This window comes from Cuculus canorus, chromosome 2 (genome assembly GCF_017976375.1).
Source record: "Cuculus canorus isolate bCucCan1 chromosome 2, bCucCan1.pri, whole genome shotgun sequence".
Classification (NCBI taxonomy): Eukaryota; Metazoa; Chordata; class Aves; order Cuculiformes; family Cuculidae; genus Cuculus; species Cuculus canorus.
This window is the reverse complement of record NC_071402.1, coordinates 118215959-118242076: the sequence shown is the minus strand read 5'-3', so window position 1 is coordinate 118242076 and position 26118 is coordinate 118215959. Positions and strand designations below refer to the sequence as shown.

Here is a 26118-nt window from a genome sequence, read left to right as displayed (position 1 = left end):
CTAGTCATGAGTTTGACATTTCATCAGTCACCTTACATTACAGATTTCCTAGTCCATTTTTCTACAAAAATGTCTCCTGTTTTCAGCAAGCTGACTTTTAAGACCTACTAATTAAATATTTGCCTGCCTCTTAGGCAGTAAACGTTAGCTTTAACTGCTTTCATGTTTCTCATTGAAAAGCTGAAAAGGTTTACAGGAAAAAGGTAAAGTAAGGGTCATTGCATCTGCTTGACAACTCAACTGTTGCCATTTACTCTACCATTTGCCAGAATGTGCTCAGACAATACACAGGATTTTCAAATCTGGGGATTTCTTTTTTTTTTTTTTTTTTTAATTAGTAGAAGCAGTCAGGAAATAGTCTCACAGGTTCTTGCATGCAGGACAATAACTTGGTCTAGGAAGCTGAACAAATAGCTCTTTCTAAAACAGTCTTAAAAGAATTGTTAGGTTTTGTGAATTGGAAGCAGCTTTGCCTCCAGTCTGTTGTATATTTTCACATTTGGAGCTTGTAGTTTGGATGAATGATACTATGAGGAGTGAAACAGTGTTGTATTGCTTAACCAGAGCAGAATCCTTTCCCTTCTGCGTTGCAAGCTAAAATGAACATCAGTCACAGAAAATGGTTAGCCTGTGGAATTTGTTAGCTTGTGAAATCAGCAAAGGAGAAATCTATTATTAAATATTTACCAATTCACGTTTTCTTGCTGCTTTTATATAGACTCTGTCTTAGTAATTAACTGGCTAACCTGAATGTCAGCTTTGAGCAGTGGCTGGAAATTTTGATGGTCTTTAATTCAGAACTTATTTTTCCTTCAGTTTCAGTCTTCCGTTACACAAGCATGCTCCTTGCACAAGTCTTGTTTAATTTATTCATAATTGGAGGTATTCAATCTTTTGTACTTTGTGAACTTCCTAGAAATTCTTCAACTTAACTTTTCCTTTTGATCTTAGGAAAAGAAGGTTGTTTCAGCTATTACTGAGATTTCTTTTGGTCCTTCTTCCCTTCCAGTGAAGATCAAAGGGCAAAAAAGTTCTGTGTTTTTACTCTATATCTTCTATTAAAAAGTGTGTTTGGGAAAGTAGATTTTCCTTTTAAAATGGGCACATGTGAGTGGACCTCAAGTTCTGCATTAGTTTCTCTTTTGATTGAATTGATTGTTACTCCTGGGTAAAATTTAATATTCTTTGGCACTCCTTTGGCTTTGAAAACATTGGGTTTGGCTTTTTAACTTGGAGGTTCAAAAGTATATGAGGCTTGACTTTTAAGAGCAGCTTCAGCAGTAGCTACAGAAATACCACTAAAGCCAGTCTTTATCGTACAAACTGCTTTACTGGGGAATTTTTACTTGAGCTTGCTTTGAGAAAGTGGAGGGAAAAGTTATCGTGCTTGTTTACATGTCTTTAATCAGCCATTAGCATCCAGCACTTCATGAACCTGGTGTATTTGCGGTATATAAATATAGCTTTGTGAGTCCCAAGGGGAAAAAATCTAGCAGTTGGACTTCTAATACCAGCTTTAAATGATACTTTGAACTGTGAATGCTTACTCCGTTCTGTCACGTTCTAATGTAATTTATGTGAGTTTGTCATTTGATTGGTTGTATTATACGTAAACGTTTTGTTACTTTATTAGGTTATGTCTGGAGAAGATACAGCTACAATGCATTCTTCAGTCAAGAACTTTGTCAGGAGCTGATGCCATCAATGCTCTCAGACCTTTCTATTTTGCTGTGCATCCAGATTTCTTTGGCCAGCATCCCAAAGAGAGGGTAAAAATCTTTTAGTGTGCTTTGTTTGTAAATGTATCCAATATCAAGGATGGAAATTATCTGGTTTTCCTGCTGTCAGAGTCAAAAGTAATAGTAGAATTGAATGTGGTTGTTACCAGAGAACAAAAACATGCACTTAATTTTTTTTTTTAGCAAGGATGGATCCCTTAAACATCCGTTATTTATTAGTCTTATTTTCTGTTTAATTGTTATGAGTAAAATACTGAATCCTTCCAGTCTGATTTATAGTATATAGTACTAGCTTTATCACTTTGAAATGCTGTGCATTATATTTGAATCAGTTAGTTTCTTCTGGATTGAAAGCCTTAAAAGTTGTGTTTCGGAATGTACAAGAAGGTACATCATGTAAATTATTCATGCAAGATAACTATTTATGATGAGAATTTGAACTATGTCACTATTGTTAATAGCAGCTGGCAGTTTGTAAAAACTAGTTCTGCATGTAAAATTAAAACGATTTAGTTGAAAAATGGCCAAATTCATAATCTGTAATGTGTTTTGTTTTTTTTTAAACAGGCAGTAAATGAAAATTCTCTAAAGAGGTTAAATGGCTATTTGGAGAATCTACAGAAACCAGGATTTCGCTCCTTTAAGCCAACTCAGCTTACTTTTTATGTAAGAGAAAGAGAACCAAACTCTTCTAATGTTCAAGAATCCTTCAGTGCTTCAGGTGCTTCTATGTTGTGCAGAATGCATGTTCTTGTATTTCAGTTCTTTCAGATCATTACTTAGCCTTGTGCAGTCATAATGACTTTTTAACTGAATAAAATCCTGTCAAAGTGTGGAAATAGGTATTAGATCAGACAGGTGGGACCATCGCACGTAACAAAATATCTTAAGATTTTAAAAGCATTTGAAGAATGAGAAATCACGAAGTTGAGGTCAAGTCATAGTATGAGGAAGCAAAAAACAGGTTGATGTAAATGCTATTTTTTCTGCTTTTAGTACCGCTGTCGTGTTTACGTGGAACAACAGTTGGATCATTGTTTTCATTAGAGATGATGTGTAGTACACAACGTCAGAGTGCTTATAGGACCATTAACAACTTACTCTGTAAGCAGAAGTTATATATATCCGTGGCTTCAGTTTACCACATTGTCTCTCAGCTTTGAGACTACAGGAAATATTGCTGAGTTTGGGATATTGGCTTTGATTAATTTTATCCTATGTCTTTGTCTCTGATGTACCAATATGCCTCATCTAGCAGATGAATTGTATGTTCTCTATCCTGCTAGTCAAAACATTTGAGCAAATTGTGAGGGGCACTAGCCCTACTATACAAAATCATACTGTTTTTCAAGAAGGTAGTAGTGTTATGTCCAGTCAGCTTAAAGTAACAGTTGGACTGGCAGCTGTACTGCTCTTCAGTCTAATACTTGCTTTCTAATGAGGCAATTAGGCCCAATGGCTGAGTGGTGGAACTTCGTTTTAGCCGATGTGGAAGTGTAATGTTTTGTTCTGAACTTCTCTTTGCAGCCCTTTCAGAGCTGTTGTAGTACTGCATTTCTGCAGTAAATTATATCCAAAGTGATCATAAGTAATAGTGTGAATTGTGTAGAGCTACTGGACAAAACTGCCCCTGCTAAAGCAAAAGCATCCTTTTTTGGGTTATGCTGCATCTGTAGCTGTGTTTGCAATTTGTCCAATGATTCAGACAGATAAACCAGCTCTGTTTATAGTTTTGGACACATAACAGTTTTAAAGGTTAAACTGCACATTAATTTTGCAGTGAGTATTGAAAAAATATAATAATAATTTGCAACTATATGCACCTTGTTTGGGTTCTTTTTAAGATGAAAAAACTGTGAATGTATTTTGAATAATTTTAGTTCAATAATACTAATTTTGTGGGACTTGTATTTTATAGGATTTCGAGCAGTCAGTTTTACACTACATACTAGGGATCTCCTGAGCACAGTATTGGATATCCTCAACTCCTGCAGTTTATCTACAGAGCATATTCAGAGTTTGAATGTCAACTCTCAGACCCAGAAGGAGGCAAAAAGCACAGTAAACAGACCTATCAAATGGGATAAGACTTACTATTCATTTACTGGATTCAAGGATCCTGAGGAGGAGCTAGAACAAGCCCGGAGACTGGAAACAACTTTGATGTATGTAAGGCTTTCATTTAACTGATATTTTGTAACCTAAACTGGTGTTGTTCTAGTGCTGAGGTTTTTAAAGGCAATCGATAAACACTGAACAAGACAAAACTTTATTGTCCAACATGTAATTCTGTCATGCTTTTTATAATTAGAGAGAGTTCAAATGAGCTCCTGGGATAACTGTAGCGCCAGCTAAGCTGAGGCATTCTTGTCTCTTTGCCCAGCATTCATGTTTGGTTGATCCAATTTTCGTTGATTTAATTTTTCAGTTTTGTGGAATATTGGTGACAATCCAGAAGGAAGCAGAGGTTCCAATTGCTCCAAATAGCTCCTTAGCTCTTCCAAGACTTCCATAACACAAAACTATACGGATGTTAACTTTGTTGTTAGTATTTTGTTATCACATTCTGTTGGGAGTGAGAGGTAGTATATGAAAACTAAGGCTAGAATGTTTTAATTTGTCAGATGTCTTGGTGTTGTGCTTCTGGTTTGTTGTTCAGTATGCCTTAATATTTAAATTGAAGCAGTTATGAATACTGATCTTGCATTAAATGCAGTGTGTTGTGTATTAGAAGTTGGTTCTTTATAAAATCCTTATGTGCTTATTTTGAGGAAGGGTGAAAAATACTGCCTTGAAAGACTTCTTGTAACAATGAGACTTAAGTGCCATTTGTGATAAATGCAGAGCTGTTGTGGTAGTATTTTCAGAGCAAAGAATACCCCTCGTCCTGCCTAGCAACTTGCAAATAGAATTACTGTAATATGTGCTGCTGTTTAGCTTAACTGTGATTTAACATAGAGAACATTTTTACTTATTTTTACACATTTACAAGAAGTGCCACGAAGAGTTACATATTAACTATCTGGTTTTAATACCTTACCATTTGGCATTGGGCCTCTTTTTTAATTTCTGATGTTGATTTTTTTTGCTTAGAATACAGTACAAGAATGGAAGTATTTGTTTATGAAAAAAAGAGTATGAGAATAAGTTTGTTATGAAGAAAGGCTAAATCTCTTTTAAAAGAATAGCTTTTTCCCAGAGATAGAATGACCTATTTATTGGAAGTTTTAGATGTACTCGTAAGTCATGTTTGCCTGGTTGTGATTATTGACAAAAGATTTTAAAACTTTGACCTGCCTGATCTGTATTCATCCCAGTTCTGAAACAGAGTTACCAAACTCAGCCCTTTAGTACCACCTCCATTATTTGAAAGTCTACTATCACAATTTTTATTGTTTTGGGTTTTTTTTAAAGGCAAGTGTGTGGGAAATTCTTTTATTAAGCACTTGGTTTTGAAGCTGACTCTCTAAATTACACTTACCTAATGCTCTACACCTTTTGCATCTCTAAGTCGTATAACAGTGTCAGTGTCTTTTGGTTCAATTTGATTCCTCTCCAATGACATTAAGTACCAGGTTTTCTTTTGTAAATATTTTAAGGTGGAACATTTAGTAGTTCCATTTTCTGTTCTCTACTTTTAAAAGATCTCCTTACCTGGTAACTTGAAATAAAATCCTAATAGTAAGAATTCGATTAGTTGTACTTGTTTACATGAAAAATAATATGGCGTGCCTATTCTGTTGGTTTTTTTTCCTCCTCTTCTTTCAGATCTTGGTTAGATTATAATGAAGCAAGTGCAGTAAAAAAGCTGAAAAAGAGTTTGCCGCTTAGGAAAGAACTAGAACGTTTAAAATTTGAGCTCTCTCATCAACTCCAGCTCTCAGATATCAGGTAATAAATTACATCGGTTGGACTTGAATTAAGACAGTCAAAGCAAGGAAGTGTTGTATAGTACTATGTCATGAGTTTTAAAAGTTTATTCCATCAAAACAGCTATATTTCATATATGTTAAAGTGTTATTGCACTGAATAATATTTTTCTAGAAGAATTCTATTGGGACAAAAGTTTCCCATTGCAATCTACTCAGAAAGACCTACTATTTTTAACTAACAATGTAGGCTTCAGTTGGAGTAGTCACATAAGCTTTTGAAATAGAACCTGTGTGTATATCTGCATTCACACCTATTTGTGTTTTGCTGGATAAAATTGCTTTTCCCTAATTCAAGGGAATTTCTAGAAAGATAACTGGATTGGCAGTGAAATGCCACTTTACACAGGGTACCTACTGAAGGATTTTTTTTAAAAGTTGTTCTTTGTAGTGTCTTGTTTCTCACACTCCAGAGGAGAAGGAAATTTGTTTCCTGAAAAGGCTGAGTGCAGTTGGTGATCTTGATTCATCAAAATATTTTCCAGAAAATAATTTATGATCCTTCTTTAAATCTTGTGCCTTTGAATGAGGATGTTCTTAAGTGTTTTTTTCAGGATGGGAAAGATGGCAGTGAGCGTGTTCAACAATGGAAGAATAAACTTCGGGGATTGTTTTAAGGTCTAGGCTGTTAAGTTCTTTTAACCAGGAAATAGAGACTTGGAGCTTCTGAAATCATGCTTCTGTTCCTTTTACCATATAAAAGACCCTGGCTTACTTTAAGCTGGAGCCATTTTTTTTTTTTTAACAAAATTTGTGATCCTCCTGCAACCGTGCTGGGGTGGGGCTTTAAAGTTTCTGAAGCAGTCTTCGATATTAAATGCATAGGTTTCATTTTATTTGTGGCTCTTATTTAGTTTTCTTATCATTTGTGCTTTTAAAATACACTAAAACTATTGTGTTCCGTGAAAAGTTATTAAACTTCTAAGAGTTATATTGTCTTTATTCAGAAAAGAATATAAGCATCCAAAATCCGACAAGCAAGTATCTTAATAGGAAGCTACTACTTGTGATCACACCATCTAATGCTTAATGCTCACAGAGATCTGGAAAAATAACAGGACCATTTGTTCTGTGTAGAAGTTTAGCACAATTGAAGAGAAGGTAGGGTCTTATAAGAGACCTTTTTACATCCTTGTCTGATGCTTCTGAAAGCAAAGTGATATTGCTAGGTAACTGTAAATAGATAGTAGAATGACTTGCATTATAGTAGATGGAACTGCGTCCCAAGGGCTGCGGCACAGTGCCATTCTCTGCATTCCAAAGAGTGGGGTTTTGCCAGTTAGGTTTCCCGAAACGAGATGATGTGGGTTGACCCCAGCCAGCAGCTAAGCACCCAGCCAGCTGCTTGCTCATACACCCCCAGTGGGATTGGAGGAAGAGAACAGGAAGAGCAAAAGCAATAAAACTCATGGATCAAGGTAGAAGTTTAATAGGTGAAGTGAAGCAAAGCTGTGCATTCAAGCAAAGCAAAAGGAGGAATTTGTTCACTACAAATGCAGGGCCTCAGCATTTGTAATGATTGCTGGGGAAGACAAGTGCCATTAACCACGAGGGTCCCCCTTCCTCCTCCCTTCCCTGAGCATTTATTGCTGACGACAACATCATATAGTCTGGAATATCCCTTTGGTTAGTTTGAGTTGCCTGTCCTGTTTGTGTCCCATCCCAGCTTCTTGCCCACTCCAGCTGCTCACTGGTGGAGGGGTCAGAGCAGGAAGAAAAAGTGAAAACCCAAACAATGTGCCAGCACTGCACAGTAGCCAAAACAGTAATGTTTTGCCAACACTGTTTTAGTAAAAAATACAAAACACGGGGGTGCTATGAAGAAAATTAACTCCATCCCAAACAGACCCAGTACAATAAGGGAATGGTAATCTCCCATTTTGAGACAGTTCTGTATCAGCTAGAAGTCTGTAAAAGGATGTATTTTTTCCATACCCTGGACAACTACATGATTTAAATGCTTTTTTTGAATTTAGTTAGAAGTTTGTCTGGTCTGTCTATGATGGAAGAGATGTCAAAACTATGGATATTTAAGACACCGGTGTAACACCTGACTCCTGTATGGTTTAACAGAAAATTATTCCACTGTAAAAAAAAAATAAAATATATCTATATATATACACACACACACATATATATATATGCACACGCACATATATATACTTACCATTGGAATCATAGTAATGTTTTGGGCTAGGAACTCAAAATAAATAGGTCATATCCTTGTAGAGGGTATTTGCTCCTCTGAACATTACATGGTGTACAAACAAACTGCATGCTACATGACTGAACCAAACACTGGGTTGTCTGTTGCTATTTATTTACTAACTCCCTTCTTTTTACAAGTTTTGCTCTGTTTGCCAGGTTTTATTTTTCCAATATCTGGTTTTATGCCTTCTTTTTGGTTTTGGTTTTTTTTTTTTTGGCCCTCATTTTAAGAAAGACTGAAATTTTATTTGGACTTCTTTTATGGCACATACAGCTTTTCAGTAGGCCTTTGCTTTTATAACTGTTGGAGTGCTTTTTTGAGGTGTTTGTATTACAAGGCTTTCAGCTGCATCTTGGGTTCTGTGTTTGGTTTTTTTTTTTTTTAAATAATGTTGAGAATTAAATGCTTTCAATTGTGTTTTTATTTAGGTGGCAGAGAAGCTGGGGTGTTGCTCACCGCTGTAGCCAACTACACAGTCTCAGTCGCTTAGTCCAACAGAGACCTGAAGTATTAAAGAATGTTAAAGGTATTTCTGTTGCTTTTTTCATATGTCCTAATATAATATTGGTTCAAAGATGAACATAAGTCTTCGGTGACTTTCTTTTCACAAATGCTTTTGATGACTGCAAAAACAAACCTGCCAGGCTTACTGAAAATCTGGTGAGAAATTACATTTTAAGCTGCTGGGTATTTTTTAAAGTGACCTTTTCATAGAGTGTCTTTGCTACACTTGGCTTCTATTTTACTTCTTAGTAAATGCAGACTGAGTTGAAGGTACTAGACTCAGTACTAACAATGAAAGTAAAAAACCTAGACTGTGCCTCTGAAAGGGTGGAGGTAGCAATAAATTGTTACCCGTGGTGGATCCAAGGCAAAAATGCGAGTAGCTGTCTAAAGAGTTAATTTAATGAGGACTTACTAGAATGCCTTTAAAATCACATTGTCTTCTCTTATCATGCATGTTGCATTAAATACCTGTATTAAAGCCTGTATTTTCTTGGGAAAAACTAAAATATCCTGTAAACATGACCTGCCATTCTTCTCATAGAGCTGTTTGACCTGTGGCAGTAGCTGTTTCCTCTAATTGTGACTCCACATCTTATGCCTCTCTGCAGATACTCAGCTTTGAGTGGCTTTCATTTGAGGGCTCACCTAATCCTTTGCCAAAAGATAGAGTAGATAGGACAATAAGTAATAGTTTTAGATTGTATCAGGTTTCAAATTAGTTTCTTTACCTAAGCATGCTAAGGATTTAAAGTGCTAGAGAAGCATGTCTTGCAAACCTGTTGTATTCTCCATCTTTGAAGATCTTTAGTAGAGTTGATCTTGCCTTGGGGTACAAGGATGGACTAAATGCCTTAAAGTCAGTGTTGCTCACTCTGAAGGATTTGGGGAAAATGATTTCTGAGAGCAAGAGCTTCATTTAAGCCCTGTTCGGTAGATTAATATATCACACTGAAGGCTTTTGTGGAAGCTTTTTGTGATAAATAGTTGCCTGTGCTTTTACCCTTGCAGAATTTTTGAGTATCTTTGTACTTCTCTTAAAAAAAGTATATTCAGACTCAAAACTGATTTGTCCCCTCGAAAGTAAACCTTGTATGTTGCCTTTATTCTTTCTTCAAAAGAAAGAGCAAAAACATAATGTGTAAGCACTTCTTAGAGCTTGCATGTTGCAGAGTTCTGTAGAAGTACTGTTGAATGGCTGTGCTGATACTTCTTTGACCAACTGTTGCCATACTTATATATACCTTAAGCACATAGCGTATATTTTCTAGTGTATATATGATTTGTAGAGATTCCTTGAGTATGCTATCTGCTGAGATTTTTCTCTTATTTTAAAAGTAGTCTTTGTAAGAAAAAAAAGCCTGGGTAACTTAAAAAACAATCAAGTCAAATGGTAGGTAAGGTTTGTATGAAAAGAACCCTTAAACTGGAGTTTTTGAGAATCACTCTTGCAAATTTAGAGAATAACAAAAGCACCTATGCGTGTGTTTGTGCTGCAGAAAGGTGTTACTTGTGACATGTTTATAGCATCATTAATAATTGTGGGATTAATTGCAATAACCCAAATTAGTAAAGAGCTGTGTTTAATCTCTAGGACATACAGTGGTATTCACAGACCGTTCAGGTATGAGCGCAGCAGGCCACGTAATGCTGGGGACCATGGATGTTCACCATCACTGGACCAAAGTAAGAAGATTTCAAACTAAATGAGAATGAATCTTGTTAGGACACCCTTTTTGAAACTGTAACCAAAATATTAATTGGAGCAGATAACTGATGAGCAATTTAAAGCAAACACATAGGTACTATATTTAGCATAACTGTGTACATTGCGTTCTAAATTTAATCCTGTGATATACTGTTACCAACAACAGTCTTTGTCAGATCTTTGCTACTGCTTTCCGTAACAAATCAGTCCTACCCCGATTAGATACAGAGAAAACTGATACGTTATGCAGTATTCCGGCCTATGCAAGGAGCAATAGCAGAATATTTCATGATCCATAAAGAGCTCATTTTCCATGAAGAGTTCAGAAATTTTTTTTAAAAGAAGCTGAATAAATAGGACTTTAAAGGAGTTGTGAAGTGATCGTTTCAGTCAACGACTGCTAACCAATCCTGTCATTCCACTTTGTTCTTTTACACAGATAATGTGAATGTTGCAGGAGTTATCTTTAGTGACTGTTGAAATTCTGCTGCTGCTTGTGTAAAGTTTGGAGTTGACAAGCTTTCGGACATCCTAAATGGTTTAGTAGTATATACGAAGGACCTCAAATAAAATATCAGTGTATCACCTGAGGAAATTTTCTTGAATCTTGGTAGCTGAAATATTATTGATAGTTCTGTCAAAAATTATTCCTTTGTTAAGGAGATAATTGGAGGACGGGATGTAATCCAGAGGGACCTGGAAAGGATGGAGAAGTGGGCCTGTGTGAACCTCATGAGGTTCAACAAGGCCAAGTGCAAGGTCCTACACCTGGGTCGGAGCAATCCTTGATTTCAATACAGGATGGGGAATGATGTGACTGAGAGCAGCCCTGCAGAGAAGGACTTGGAGGTGCTGATTGATGAGAAGCTCGACATGAGCTGGCAGTGTGTGCATGCAGCCCAGAAGGCCAACTGTGTCCTGGGTGGCATCAAAGAAGCTTGGCCAACAGCTTGAGGGAGGTGATTCTGCCCCTCTGTTCCTCTCTTGTGAGACTGTATCTGGAGTAGCGTGCCCAGTTCTGGAATCTCCAAACTAAGAAAGATATGGAACTGTTGGAACAGGTCCAGAGGAGGGCTACAAAATGATCAGGGGGCTGGAGCACCTCCCTTGTGAGGTCAGGCTGAGAGAGTTGGGCTTGTTCAGCCTGGAGAAGAAAAGGCTTTGAGGAGACCTTGTAGTGACCTTCCAGTACCTAAAAGCGCTACAGGAAAGCTCGGGAGGGACTGTTTACAAAGGCTGGTAGTGATAGGACTAGGGGCAATGCGTATAAACTGGAGAGGGGCAGATTTAGACTAGACATAAGGAGGAATTTCTTCACCATGAGAGTGGTGTGGCACTGGCACAGGTTACCCAGGGAAGCTGTGGATGGATGCCCCATCCCTGGAGGTGTTCAAGGCCAGGTTGGATGGGACCTTGGGCAGCGTGATCTAGTGGGACGTGTCCCTGCCCATGGCAGAGGGTTTTGAACTAGGTTGTCTTTAAGGTCCCTTCCAGCCCAAACTATTCTATGATTCTAATTTCATAGTTGGTAATTTCACCCTTAGAAAATCAGAATATTCTATTTCTGTATTCCAATCAATTAATAATATGAAAATTTTTCACTCAATCTAAAGCTTTCTCTAGTGGTGGTTTGAATTTTAGCCTGCATATGTTTCAGTAAGGGAGAAAACAAACCATGGTTTGTTCATGTGAATCATTTACATAGAACTTACAAAGAAACTAGAATTTAATGCAAGCCTTTCTGCTCTGAGATTTGAGATGATGATTTTCATTAGGATAAAAGTGTTCTTCTGATTAATACTAAAATAAACACTGTCTTCCTTGGAAAGATAAATGCTTCCTCCTTCTAACCTTTGCTAAAGGGTTTTCTGTGGTGGTCATATATCTGCATAAAGCATCATGCAGATGGGACAATGTGTGTGGTTAGTTGTGGTGCTGGTATTTGCTTGGAAGACAAGGAAAAGTTATGTATTTGAACCGGAAATCAAAGGCTTTTTATTTTAAACTACTGAAGATCATGTTAAAAGATACAGAAAAAGTCAGTGAATATCTTCATGAGGTTGATTAGCCACAAGGGTTTTAGAGAGCAGAATTTTTTATCCAATTCTAACCCGTTTTAGAAAGCAATCGTAAGTGCTGTTACTTTTGTTACTAGTTATTAGTAAAAGGAGCAGTAGAATAGTATCCAAGTCAGTCTGTAGAGTGTTTGGTTAGAGGATATGTATTCAAAGAATTTATATTTATCAATATATAATATATCTTGAAAGGTTATATATCAATATTTTTATATAAATTAAATATAGGCATATAAATTACCCATATTATATATGCTATATAATATAAACTGAAATAATATATTTATTTAGAGGATTTTTTTTGCAGTTTTTCTCTATTACAAATGCAAATGCTAAATCAATTGATTTTATTATGCCAAAAGCTGCCCTGAATTCTACTATTCTCTTGGGTTTCTAAAGAGATTATTCTGAAATCACTTGACTTGTTTCCGGCAGCAGAGGTTTATTTTGCATAGAAGCTGTGTTATAGTAATACAGGGTAGGTGGTAAGCAGCGACTACTACTAAAGACTTACTCTTTTCACTTGTGCTGTTCCAGCCTTCTCCCTGTCACACCTTCTATAAGTGATCATTTCTCAACCTTTTCTGATTAAGTTTTTTTTTTAGATTAGAGATCTGGTACCCTCTTCCTTTCTCCTCCCTCTTCAGACCTAAGATAGATAGGTTATTATCCAAAACCTTGGAAAGAACTAGTTCCAGCAGCAGCAGAGTCTTCACTCTTTTGAGAATTGATATAAATTAAGCAGGCAAAACCAGCTTATGTGGAGTAGCTCTACCACTGTAACTGTGGTGATAAACATTTCATGTAGGCCTCAGATTGTTTTTTTTCTTATCTGAGACTATAAATTTCTGTATATGTAGAGAAAGAGGATACCCATCAATCTTGTTATGGCCTTTTTGTGCTTATAGTATAAATACTATATATTTTATATAAATACTATATAGTATATAAATACTATACTGAAAACACTTATGAGCTTATTCCACTATATCTTGCCCCAAAATGTACATACTTGATGTTTCTGATTGTTGGTATTCTTTTTTTTCCCCTCTCCCCTTGGGTTCTGTGTTTGCATTATTAAGTGTCAACTCTTACAGTTTGTTACTTTTTTCATTTCTTAAAATTAAGTTTCATACTTTATGACATAGGAAATGTTTGTGTGTCTGCACAGATCTTTGAGAGATTGCCAAATTATTGTAAACTACAAAAAAGGCTGCTGCTCTTGGAGGATCGGATAAGCCAACTTCTGGGAGGCATACAAGTAATATATATAGAAGAACTGCAACCCCTGTTGACTCTAGAGGAGTACTACAAAACTCTGGACTCTTTCTGTAATAAATTATGTGACAGTAGACTACCTTTTCATCCTCACAGTCTGCGAGGCTTGCAAATGATTCTAGAAAGGTAGGTATTTGCAGGAAAGGCTTCTTCCTTCTGGTGGTTTTACTCTTTTTTTTTTTTTCCTTCTGTTACACTCATGGTTTCTCTCAATAAGAAGAAACTAATATAATCTCAGATTTCCATTAAGTTGGAGTCTGTCTCTAAAGGTTTCATGTGTCTTTATGGGTTAAGAAGGAATCAGACTGAAGAAAATCCTGCTTAATTTCATTCGGGTTCATGGAATAGAATCATAGCCTCATTAGGTTGAAAAAGACCTTTGAGATCATCAGCTGCAACTGTACCTGTCGACTACTAAATCATATCCCCAAACACTTAATCTGCCCATCTTTTAAATAACTCCAGGGATGGGGACTTAATCACCTCCCTGGGCAGCCTCTGCCAGTGCTTGATAACCCTTTCTGTGAAGAAATTTTTCATAACATCCAATCTAAATGTCCCTTGACACAGCTTAAGGCCATTCCCTCTCATCCTATCACCTGTCACTTGGGAGAAGAAACCAACACTCGCCTCTCTACAACCTTCTTTCAGGTAGTTGTAGAGAGCGATAAAGTCTCTCCTCAGCCCTCTCTTCTCCAGGCTAAACAACCCCAGCTCCCTCAGCCGCTCCTCGTAAGACTTGTTCTCCAGCCCTTTCACCAGTTTTGTTGCTCTTCTCTGGATGCACTCCAGGACTTAAATGTCTTTCTTATAGTGAGGAGTCCAAAACTGAACACAGTATTCCAGGTGCAGCCTCACCAGTGCTGAGTACAGAGGCAGAATCACTTCCCTGGTCCTGCTGGCCACACTGTTTCTGATACAAGCCAAGATGCTGTTAGCTTTCTTAGCCACCTGGGCACACTGCTGGCTCACGTTCAGCTGGCTGTCAACCAACACCCTCAGGTCTTTCTGTGCCAGGCAGCTTTCCAGCCATTCTTCTCCAACCCTGTAGCACTGCACAGGGTTTTTGTGTCCCAAGTGCAGGACTCTGCATTTGGCCTTGTTGAACCTCATCCTATTGGCTTCAGATCCCTCTATAGAGCCTCCCTAGACTGCAGCAGATCAACACGTCCTCCCAGTTTAGTGTCATCTGCAAACTTGCTAATGGTACACTCAATCCCCACCTCCGGGTCATGGATAAAGATATGGAACAGGACTGGAAGTTAGAACCAAAGTTCTGTCATTTATCTTACAATGTTGTGCTAGGTTGAATTACAGTATTGTACTGGGTTAAATTAAAAGTTTTGTGCTGTGAGGTTAACACTTAGCTACTACTTTTTTTAAGTATTGTTGACAGTTGCTTTTGAAATGTCATTTTGAAAAAGCTGTGTATATAATTCTTCTATACTCTCATGAGCCAAACTTGATTATTTTTTTGTCAATTATTGTGATTGATATTCTTTTATCTTCAGAATTCGTTATGAAAGTAATTCATGTAAATGCTTGTGTAGAAAAAGATTGTACCTTGTTTTTTACTTCCACTGTGTTTCATTAGTGACAGATACGCACCAAGCTTACATGAATTTGGACACTTCACAGTCCCAACAGTCTGTGATCCAGCAACCCTCCAATGGTTTATTTTTGCAAAAGCACAGGAAGCAAGACAGAATCTGAAAAGAAAGGAGGAGTAAGTGTTCCTGTGACTCAATACATTTAGCTCATGAAAAATCTTTGCATGTCGTATGTTTCCTTTGGAGGAGGAAAACTTTGAAAAACGTATTCGTGTTCTTTTGGTGGAAAAAAAATGCTATTTATAAAATAGAACTTTACCCATCAGCTTTAATAAGTCAAAAATTTCAGCATTTGGTGAACACAAACAGTTGATAGAAAATACCCATCCTTCACCTCGTAGAAACAGTTGTACATCTATCAGAACTGTAAATTTTTTTCTTGACCTTGTATGTGTCTCTGAGATTTAAGAGCGTGAGGTAGAGATACTGATTTTATTTTGAATAAAATGCTCTGATAGGTTATCTGGTGTTACTGTCCTTTTAGAGGTCTGCAAGTTTATTTTTCTGCTTTGGAAAGCCTGTAATGTATTGTTGAAATATCACACCGTCATGAGTCTATACATAATGTATAGATCCAGATGGGGGTTTTTTTGTGAGGGTTATTTTAGGCACATGTCTTACTGAAGGCATTGTGGTTTTAGCTCTGTTAAGACGTGATTACTTGGAAGGATACATTTTGGGGGCAGGCTTTGGTAAAAGATGCAGGTTTGTTGGAATTTTTTCATAACCCTAGTCTGGCTTTGGAGTTAAATTATTTTTGCCATATGAGTTGAAACTATTGAATAGCTCTCTATATAGGTGTCCATATGTGACATCTAGGAAAGTATTGTCTGTAGAGATTTGGATGGGTGTTGTAGCAAGTTATGCATTTGCATCCAGGTAGCTCAATCTCCAAGAAACCTCACACTATCCCACGTTATAAGGACACTAGTATGTATGCGTGTAACCTACAAAAATACTTATTTCAAGGTGGGATTTTTTTTTAAGAGATTAAGTTCTAATTTTGTCACTGTGTGTGGTCTTCATTTGCTAGGATGATGATTACAGAAAAGGAGCTGATTGATACATCCACTGAAAAATTTTCTTTGGATCGGCTGTATAAGGAACCCAGTGTTTCCAGTGCACAGATGATAGATTGTTGTAAGCGACTGCTAGAAGAATCCTTGCCGTACCTACAAGGAATGCACCTTTGCGTTTCACATTTCTACTCTGTGCTGCAGGACGGAGACCTCTGTATACCTTGGAACTGGAAAAACTGAGGAAATATCTGATAAACAGATGAATTGTTTATTTTCTGTAAGAGGTTATAAATATGAATGTTTTTAAGAGTAAATTATTTAAATCTGTATTTTGATATCAGAATTCAACTCACACTTTCTTCTAATTGCTGCTCAGAAACGATTGGAGTCCTAGATAATTTGCACAATATGCAGTATTGACGGTTCTGAGAAGGACATCTGTACATTCTCCATTCTACTGCAATAGTCCCGGTGTATGGTAGCAATTGTGAAACTGCATTTTTGTAGTGAATTATGAAAATATATTAAATTGCAAGTCTGCAGAAATATGTGTGTGTTATTTTTAATATCCATTAATATTGCCAGATAGATCATCTTAAATAAAAACTGTACTACTAAAACCAAACACTCCATGTTATCTTAAGGGATTAAGGGATTCATTGAATGTCGAAGTAGGGTACATAAGTAATCTGGTGGCAATACTGGCATTTTATATTGCTACCTATTACTGAATTAAAGAAGTGCAAAAACACAAGACTATTTCTACTTTGCAGAAGAAAGCAATGCATTAATATGTTCTTACAGCAGAGTTTCTCACTCTAGTGCAGTATTGTTGCCTCAGAATTTAAAAATATGCCAGTTGTACTGTCTGCAGTTGCTTTAAAGGAGATGTCATTGTCTTTTTGTTTTCCAGCATTTGCTCTCTAAATACAGACAATCCTCTTTCCATGCATTGTAACAGATTGCAAATTCCATTCACAACACTCAAAAACCTGAATAGTTTAATGTGACGTCTAAAGAGAGGATGCATTGATTTGTATGGGGTTGTCTGCAAGAGTAAGTACTTCTCTGTGAGAACAAGGAGTTTGCAGTAGGGCAAATGTGTGGATCTTTACTCGTACTTTATTCCTTGAAAAAAAAATGTTTGAAACGGTGTGAGTGTGTGTCAACACTTATTTGTTGTAATACAAGTCAAGATGTATTTTGTGTTTGGGTTACTGCTTTGCAAAATATCTTTGGAGAAGAGCCAACTGCTTAATGTTTCTAGGCTTGAATTCACCTATAAGAACTGGCTTCCTTGCCTTGTATTTATATTTGTATTGAGTAGGGAAATTGTTCTTGTTCTCTGTTTCTCCAGTTAAAAGACTCAGTGTCAAGTTGATGTTGCCAGACTTAAAAACCTGTGCTGTCATCCTCAAACATACCTGTTTTAAATACCAAGACAGCAGTTGCGACTGTCTCAGTCCTTTAATTCAACCAAATTACTAGCAGTTCTTGTATAGGTTCTGAAGATCAGTTGGTGGTTTCTTCAAAGCAGTTAACTTCCACTGCACATTACTCCCCCTCGCTCCATCTGGCATTGATGATACTGTTTGTGTCCCAGTTGCGCTAAGCAAGTGAACGAGTCCTGTCAGTTGTAGCCCAGCAATGTTCCCTGTAACAGCTCTTTGAAAGTAGGAGCTGAGTGTAGTAATGCTTTTTTTTTCTTGATTGAATTGAATGATCACTTACAGGTCTTCAGGCAAGAAGCAGCCGTCAAATTTGACTGCAGAGGAGATAAATAAAGTCTGAGGGGAGGTGAGTAGACTCAACCAAGAGCCTGATGTGATTCTGTGAGGCCTGACGCTAATGTCACAGAAAGCAGTGGCTAGACCTAGAGACCTTCTGTTTGTGGCATAGAGAGCAAAAGTAGAACTGGCTGGAGAAGGAGACAGAACCTGTAGGGAGCCTTTATGAGATAGAGCATAGGATGAGTCTCCAAGTATTAGTGAAACAGGGCAGTGGAGACCCTGACCTGGAATGCCAGATTGGAGGAGGCAAGAAGGGGAAAAGAACTGAGGTTAAATGTGGAAGCAGTGAGAACAGTTGCTGTTAAACATTTCCAGTCTGGGATAGATCTGAAGATTATTGCCATTCCTTCTAAGAGGAAATAGCCAAAATCCTCTGGCAAAATGTGTCAACTCTTGAAGGGTGGCATGGCAGCCTGCTTTTCTGCAGGTTGCCTCCAGGCAGGGGTCTCAGGTCTGTGCAAAAAGCCAAAGCATTCCAGTCCTGATGCTATCCCGTAAGACAGGTGGTCACCTCAGGTGCTGTTGGGGTGTTCCTTTTCTGTTAGATTTTGGGGTTGGTTTTCTTGGGTCCTGAAGGAGATGCATCTGAGAATCTCTAAAACTGCCCAAAAACCGAGCAATATAAAAAAGGAGGTTGTGTATAGGTCAGTAATTCAGCATCATAAGGTCTGTGTCTTAACAGAGTTATTTTGTAGTGTGCTTTCTGTAAATTGATTTTACTGCAGAATGATCAAGTTGACTTTATGAACATATGGGTCTCCCAACATTTTTTAACATGCTTAGAAAAACAGTGGGAAAAAAAGAATAAACTTGATGTACGTGTTGTAGGTATTTATTTTGACAAGTTTGACTTACTTTGAAGAAAAAAATAACAGAGAATTGTCCGTTTAATTAGATGTTTATGGGTTAATCTGGCAGAGTTCTGTTCTGCTTTCCAACATTTCAGTGAGGTGAGGGAAAAAAAAATGGTTTAAAACTCGGAAAGCCTTTTGTCACAATGGCAGGATGGAAAAGGACAGCGATTTGAAAATTTGTCTGTTTTTACACTGCACAGAACACCTCAAATTCTGTTCAACAGACTGTGCTATGAGCTCATTGTGGAAATAGACTTGAATTAATATTAACATCTACTGTAGTTTTATTCTGTACAGAATTCCCGCTTGATCTGTGGCCAACAACCAAAAACATGCTTGGTGTGAAGTTTCAAAAAGTGTCCTCTTTAAAAACAATCCTAATATTAAATTAGGTGGAGTTGATGTCTTGCTGGTTTAATTGTTATTATTTGGCTTAGATTTGAGGTTTTCTCCTGTTTAGTAATTTGTGCAACAAATATTTGAAAGATAAGTAAGAATCTCTACCAGCAATCAAAGACTTCAAACGTGTGCTGGTCACGCATCGTGAGTCAATAAACCGTGATGCCCGGATCATGTCTTTCAGCCTCTGAGTATGGTTTAGTGTTTTAGTGCAGCTGCCAGAAGGAAATTCAATGCTAGAATAAAAGAGATGGGGACTTAAGGCAAAATTTATTGCCTTAGCGAGTTATTTTGATGCTGTTTAATACTGTGATCTTGAGATGCGTGCATTGGCAAACAGCAGTTTCTATTTTGTCAGTTGTCAACATAATGATTTAAAGTATCAGTTCTGTATGAATTCTAGTGTTACAGGCTCCTGCCTGTGGTTTGTATCCTTAATGCTGTATATGAGAATAGTATGAAATCGTGTGAAGTAATGCCTATTGTTCTTTTGGCTATTAACTGCTGTGATACAGTCTCAGGGACTAATAGGCTTGTGTTACGGTTTTGCAAGGCATTCAGAATGTTGATAATCAATCTTGAGAAAGACTTAAAAAGGGAAACTCTTAAAGAAGATTAGAGCTGATGTATCAAAGCATATCCAAAAATCACCAGAACTTTTCATATAAAACGTAAATCTCATCTAGTTTGTGTACCTTACAGCTAAAAACTTTTGGAGGAAACTGAAATTTTAAAGTTTATTAATTTAAAGTTGTCTTTCTGAGTATATATAGTATTTGTCTGAACAGGGTTGTCTCTGTGACTCCTTGGGCATGTGCATGTACATTGTGTGTGTGTGTGTAGTACATGTATCGAATGATGAGACTTTCCTAATATTTCTTTATAAGCTTAAGAGTACGTGGATTTGTAACAGAGCAGGGCAGGTGTTTTGGTTTGGTTTTAAATAAAAAGGCAGCCAAGCTGAGAAAGAGAAAACAAAGCTGTAAATACAGTAAAAACGTTAATTTAATAAATTCAGATATAGAGATCGTGTTTTTCTGTTGCATATAAATACTAGAATAATTTGAAGTAAAAATACGAGATTGAAAGCTGGAACCTTGATTATGTGCATGGAAAAAAACTGTTTCAATATCTCCCTGGAAGGCCCTCTTAAAAGCACAGCATATACTAAAGTAACAGAAAAATAAGCTTGTTTTTCAGTTTGTCCTTTTCAGCTACATATTCCTCACACAACTGCTTAAATGCTGAATAATTTAGTACTTCATTTTTGCTAAATCCTCCGATGGGGCACTGTGTGTCTAAGTACTTACGCTGATTGATTGTGATCTCAGTGACATTTTTAAAACAAAAAGCTTTTGAAGATATTTTATTTAGTAGAGCTGAAATTGAATATTTTCTTGTCAGCTTTTATATTCTCTAAGTGCCTTTTCTGTCTTCTATTTCCATAGCTTTTGGCTGTTGTGTGGCCCCATAGTTTGGCAAGTTTAAATATTTTTTAACCCTTTTGCTATTCCTAACATGTTTACCAAAAGAGCACAGGTTTACATTGGCCGCATCGATGCTGTGGACTGTGCTAACTACAGACCCACAAACATGCCTTACATTGAGCTGCTTCACTCCTTGTAACCTTCTCTTTGATTTTAACAGGGGAGATGGTTTCAGAAGAAGTGATAGTGGCCAAAGTTTGTGCCAAATGTAGTGGCTGGAATGACAACATGAAATAGTTTTTAACGCTGGGGTTAGATGAAAAGAGCAGGGCTACAATTTTCTTCTTAATTTAGTTCTAACACCCCTACCTGGCTTCTCGGGAGCACGCAAGTCAATTTGATATAGCTTAAGATACCAGTCAGCTTTAATTTCTTTTTGATTGTTTCTCTTTAATCATCTGCTTTGTCATGTGATTTTTATATGTTGCAGGGGCATAGTTGAGCAGTCAGCTAATGCCTGTGGTAGCTCTGCGCACCCTTTCTCTGTAACAGGATATTCTGGGGCCATTTACTATAAGCAGCAATCGGATGAGAACCTGATGTCCTCCCTCAAGACCGCTCTGTGATCTTGCGGCCACAGCTCAAGATCAAGGCGTTTCCTTGATAGTGCTTTGTCCAACCCACACGTTATTTTACCCATCAGTTTGTCGTGTTTCTGGGAACCTCTTGTTCTGGGTTGGGTTTTTTTTTAACGGGATGCTTCAAGTTCATTGGGTCGGTGAGTCATAGTTGTTGACTTTTTGAATCCCGCTTGTGTTATAGTCCAAAGGCATGGATAACCCCCATTTTCAGCTTGCATTGATTTCAGACAGTCCATTGAGATAGAGTTGTAACTTCTACACAATCAGACAATGCTCAAAAAAAAAAAAATAGGAGTAAATCCCTAAATTTCACACATAATTAAAATTGTTAGAAAGTACTTAACAAGAAGCAGTCCGTCTAGCTTTTATTTGATTTCCTCTCACCAGTCTGCAGCCAGGGCAATGTTGTACAGAGTCTGCATGATTTGGGGCTCACCCTGCTAACAAGGATCTGCAAATGTCATGTTGGCTTGAAGCATAGATGCCAAGGGGCAGTCAGTGCTGTAGTCATCAGGACTGCCTACACAGCCCCAGAGGAGGACATCTGATTGCAGCAACCTCTCTGGTGGGGTAGACCAAGAAACCCTCCTCATTTAAACAAAGAGAGAAAACCACAAAAAATTCCAACCAACCAAAAAAAAGAAAAACCTCTGCAAAAAGATAAGAGAGGAATGGCCATTCTGAAACTGCCAACAGTTGAGAGAGTAGCAATTCATGCTGTTATGAGCCAATGGTCTGGTGCAGTTTTGTACACTTTAAATAAGGGAGGATTCCTAGTATATATTACTGCTGTCTTCAAAATGGACAATCCCCCTAACAAGGTGATATTTAAACACAGGGCTGTTCATGTATTGAATGATCGGATGCACATATCCTCTCTGTTTAATCTTTCAGCTTGTGAGACCTTTCTTCAAAGGTCATAAAGCATTAGTCTAAATGTGACTAACCAATCCACAAAGGTTTTGGCAACAGCGAATCTTGTCTTGGTCAGTGTTTGTATGATCCCTGGAAGAGACAAGTCTCTTGCACTCTGTATTGCCACCAAAAAAAAAATCAAACCAATTAATCATAATTTAAAAGGCTGTATGGTTGCAGTATTTTTTCACTGCTCATATCTTTGCTGTCCTTTTATGACAGACTTAAGAGGAAAAACAAACTGTGGTGTGAATAGAGTGAAGAATATGCATTCTGGTTTTAGCAAGAAATCTGTCCTGATGCCGAGATTCCTTATCTTGATCTTGAGATGGTGAAAAGCAAGTGAGACAAAAGGCTCTGCCGGTCTGAATTCCTGACCAACATCAGGATTTTTAAAAAAGAATTATATATATGTGTGTGTAAAAATGGTGCATTCCATCTCTGTGAGGTATGGAAACCGTAACTGTAATCTTCTGGCAGGAACCACATTTCACCTACTATCTGTGTACTGATCTAATGAAAAGAAACAACAAGGTTTAGGATTGCTGCAGCTTGGCACTTACAGTTTTTGCCCACCTCCATCCTAATGCAGTTTCTCATGGCCAGTACTGAATGGCAGATCTTAAGAGCAGGTTCCATCATGTCACAAACCTGGGTAGCAGCCTTTTGAAAGCTGTGGAGACCTTTATGCCTTTGCAGGTATCTTTAGATGTCTTCAACAGTTCATAACAGATCTTCTCAGCTCACAGGTCTCTCTCAGAAGCCTTGGAACTTAAATATTTGAAAAAAAACATGTGAAAGATACTCTCTCATCAAAGTAAATCTGTATACAGCTGTGTAGTGTGTGCAGTATGTCTGCATAGCTGGTTGGCACTGGAAGTTTCTTTCAGAGAAAAGGAATGCTGTTCTGACTACGTATGCACATCCTTCTTCTTCAGCGGGTTATTCTTCATAGGTACAAATGATAGACTAGTTTATTCTAAATGTTTGTGTTCAAAAGCGGTTAAGAAGAAACTGTGTTGAGCATCTCTCTTGTCTTCCTCCTTCCTCTCCTCTCCATTCATCGTCGTCTATAGCACTAGTGCTGTTGGGCAAAGGCTTCTCCATCTTGGGCAAACATGGACCATTGGCTGAGATGGTGATAAAGAGTTTGTCAAGAAACCAGGGTTTCTAAAACTGCTTTCAGCTTCTGGCGAAATAAAAGCTTTGCTGGGTACAGGCTGTCATTCTGTGTCTTGAACCCTTGTGCTCCATTGTAGTTTTACAAAAGGTATTCGACTCTATCTATATTTAAATATATCCTAGCATGCTGCTCACCTCAGTGGTAGTCTGTAGAGATTCTATAGAAATACTGAGTTTTCCATTTCAGGGGATATTTGATAACTCCTCTGTTCTTTTTTGGCTTAAGGTTTGTGCTCTTTGGTCATTCTTCATTGTTAGCTTGTTTTATGATGTTTGTTTATTCCCAAGATGAACCAGCCTTTCTTGGAGACAGAGTTAATATTAGATGAAACACTGTTATGCAGTGATTAATGGAAGCCTAGGTGCAGTTAGCAATTACTTAAATGGGCTGGATTTCCTAATGATTACTTTGTTCCCTACAAATTTATTTTGCAGACAACTTATTACACGTTACAGATAATGAATTTGTGAAACATTTTCAGCATTGCCCAAGGCACTAGCAGAAATTACCTCCTCACTGACCGTATGTGACAAATAACTAAAATGGATAGGATCTTGCAGGCGCTGCACACTTGGAAGGCCTGCATAGCTCCTAGGGTTTTTTTGGTGGGTAAAAAAAAGTGACCATTTGAGTGAGAACTGCCCTGGAGGATTTGAGCATTATCATTACGGTGCACTGTTAAAATCATGGAATATATCTTTAGGTAAGGGGCGTGAGCAAATGATATGTGAAATACAAATCGGAGTACCTGTAAGCTCTCTTAATGTTTCCCTGTCTGCTTTATTAGTCATCGTAAACCTCCTGCTACCCAGGTTATAACCTTGGGATTATTCTTTATACGATGAGTATATTTAGAATGAAATTTTGTGTTCCGTAACTTTAACTGTAGCATACGTTATTAAAAATTAATTTAATGGTCCTCTAGGATCCAACTCTGGAGGTAGCAAACAAGCATCTCGGTTATATATTGTCTTCAATTATTCATTAAGAACTATGGGGATTTTCTACAACATATCTCCAGCAAAGCTCAGAGCTGTTCTCCTAATGCCAGCAACAACTCTCTGCTACTTAGTTTAACAGAAATGGACATGATTTCCCTGTTGGATTTCTCTCTTTGAACTGTGTAATATTTTATTGCATTTAATAAAGTTTATTACAAACATGATTTGGTATGAGAAAAATCCTGGCAGTGAGGCTGAAGCATCATTTAATTTTGAATGGGCATTTTGCTGACGAGAATTTTAATGTATCACCGTGTGTGAGCATAATAAATAGTTCAACACACAAATTACACAGCATCAGTATGGATCATTTTCTTGTTCAGTAGAGCCATCTACCTAACTCCTCACACTCCTGATTTTCTTCTGTCATTGATGTTATTCTGGTTTGGAGTTTGTAGTTGATGCCAATTCTTTTTTTTTTATGAAGCAAACCTATTTTCCTTAAAGAAGCAGGTTAATTCTGGAGCTGCCAATGCTGCATCCTCCTCATGGGTCTCATTCCACCTTGTGCACCAGACGTAAAGTTGCACAAATGCACACTGGTCTGTGGGAAGGTTCTGTCTAGGAAAGTATCACCAGTTTGACAGCCAGAGTTGAATTCAGGAGAGTTAAAACAGTTTAACTTCTTGGGTGGATACTTGTTCCAGTACTTAATTTTCTTTTTTAAGGAAATACAGCAACTAAAACGTATATACTCTTAGCCATAAGTAAACTTTGAAAATATATTAACTGTTCCAGAAGTGAGTTACCAGTAAGGAGTTACACCAGAGTTACCCATGAGTTAAATGTAAGCTTATGATGCTATCACTTTTCTGGTGACAAGCCCTTGTGTGGCTTCAGTGAAGCTGTTTCTGATCTACAGCACAGCTGATGTCTTTTGAAATATTTCCCCATTCTGAAAGGATTGCACTGGAGTTTGGTGTTTCTGTAAACCCTGTTGGATGCTTTGCGTCAAACAATCACTGTTCAAACAACAGTGCAACCGGTGACCCAGATTCCCAGATTTCTTTTTGTAGATTTTTGATTCCTGCTATGAACAAGTCAAACGCAGAGACTGTTGTGATTTTTTTTCCCTTAATATCTTATTTTGAAGGGTAGAGCTTGCTTTCTCCTGTAATTTTACCGCCCTAGCAGGAAGGCAGAACACGAGGAGGGGGTATGTAGGCAGAAGATAGATCACTACAGAATTTGACAGAGTTATAACTGAACTTTCCACAAAAGCAATGTGACTTTTCCTCCCACTGTAAGAAGCTTCAGAAGATAATAAGTACCACAAACTTCACACCGATGAACTCCCTCTGTGAAGTCAGGCACTGGTGTTGGAAACCTTGGCAGCCTCTTGAGTCTGTGTTTTCATCATGTGGAGAGTGGCTTTCCTGCAGGTTTCCTCTTGGAGAAGGGTCCTGGTTACTCACATTCCCAGTGATGTGCGGCTTCCATGGCAGAAGAGCTCGTGATAGCTGAGCTGAGACATTTCCCTCTGTGTCTGCTTCAGGGATGCGCTCGCTTATACCTCCAAAACCAGCTCAGCTGCAGCCCCGGTGCTACATTCCAGCAGCCACCTCTTTCCCAGTGGCACCCCTGGAGGGTGGGCGACTGGTGATGCTGTAAAGCAGGCCTGAGGGGGTGATCAACCACCATCTTCATCAGTGCAAAGGCAAGAAGGCTGAGTCGATGGCAGAGTGCAGCCTTCCCCAGCAGCCACTGGGGACCCTGGGATGCTAAAGGTAACACTGCTGTGATTCCTGGTTAATTTGCTAGGCAGATATGCTGGGAAGAGCTCTGGATTTCTGGACCTGTATTTTCTTTGGTAAGCCAGATTCATCTCTGATGCAAG

General features: G+C 37.9%; 1 protein-coding gene across 2 annotated transcripts in view; it reads left to right on the top strand.

Moving 5' to 3' along the window:
- TCAIM (T cell activation inhibitor, mitochondrial) overlaps positions 1 to 24514 on the top strand; it is a 29410-nt gene extending 4896 nt beyond the window's left edge. Inside the window, exons 3-11 of one of the 2 annotated variants that reach the window (XM_054058596.1) lie at positions 1634 to 1769; positions 2307 to 2460; positions 3658 to 3904; positions 5508 to 5630; positions 8306 to 8403; positions 9976 to 10067; positions 13336 to 13568; positions 15037 to 15168; positions 16086 to 24514. In XM_054058596.1, the coding sequence (XP_053914571.1) occupies positions 1634 to 1769; positions 2307 to 2460; positions 3658 to 3904; positions 5508 to 5630; positions 8306 to 8403; positions 9976 to 10067; positions 13336 to 13568; positions 15037 to 15168; positions 16086 to 16311 (1441 nt within the window). In that variant the 3' untranslated portion in view covers positions 16312 to 24514. The remainder of the gene's footprint in view (positions 1 to 1633; positions 1770 to 2306; positions 2461 to 3657; positions 3905 to 5507; positions 5631 to 8305; positions 8404 to 9975; positions 10068 to 13335; positions 13569 to 15036; positions 15169 to 16085) is intronic. The other variant, XM_054058595.1, reaches the window with a different exon arrangement.
- The last annotated feature ends 1604 nt before the right edge of the window (positions 24515 to 26118 follow it).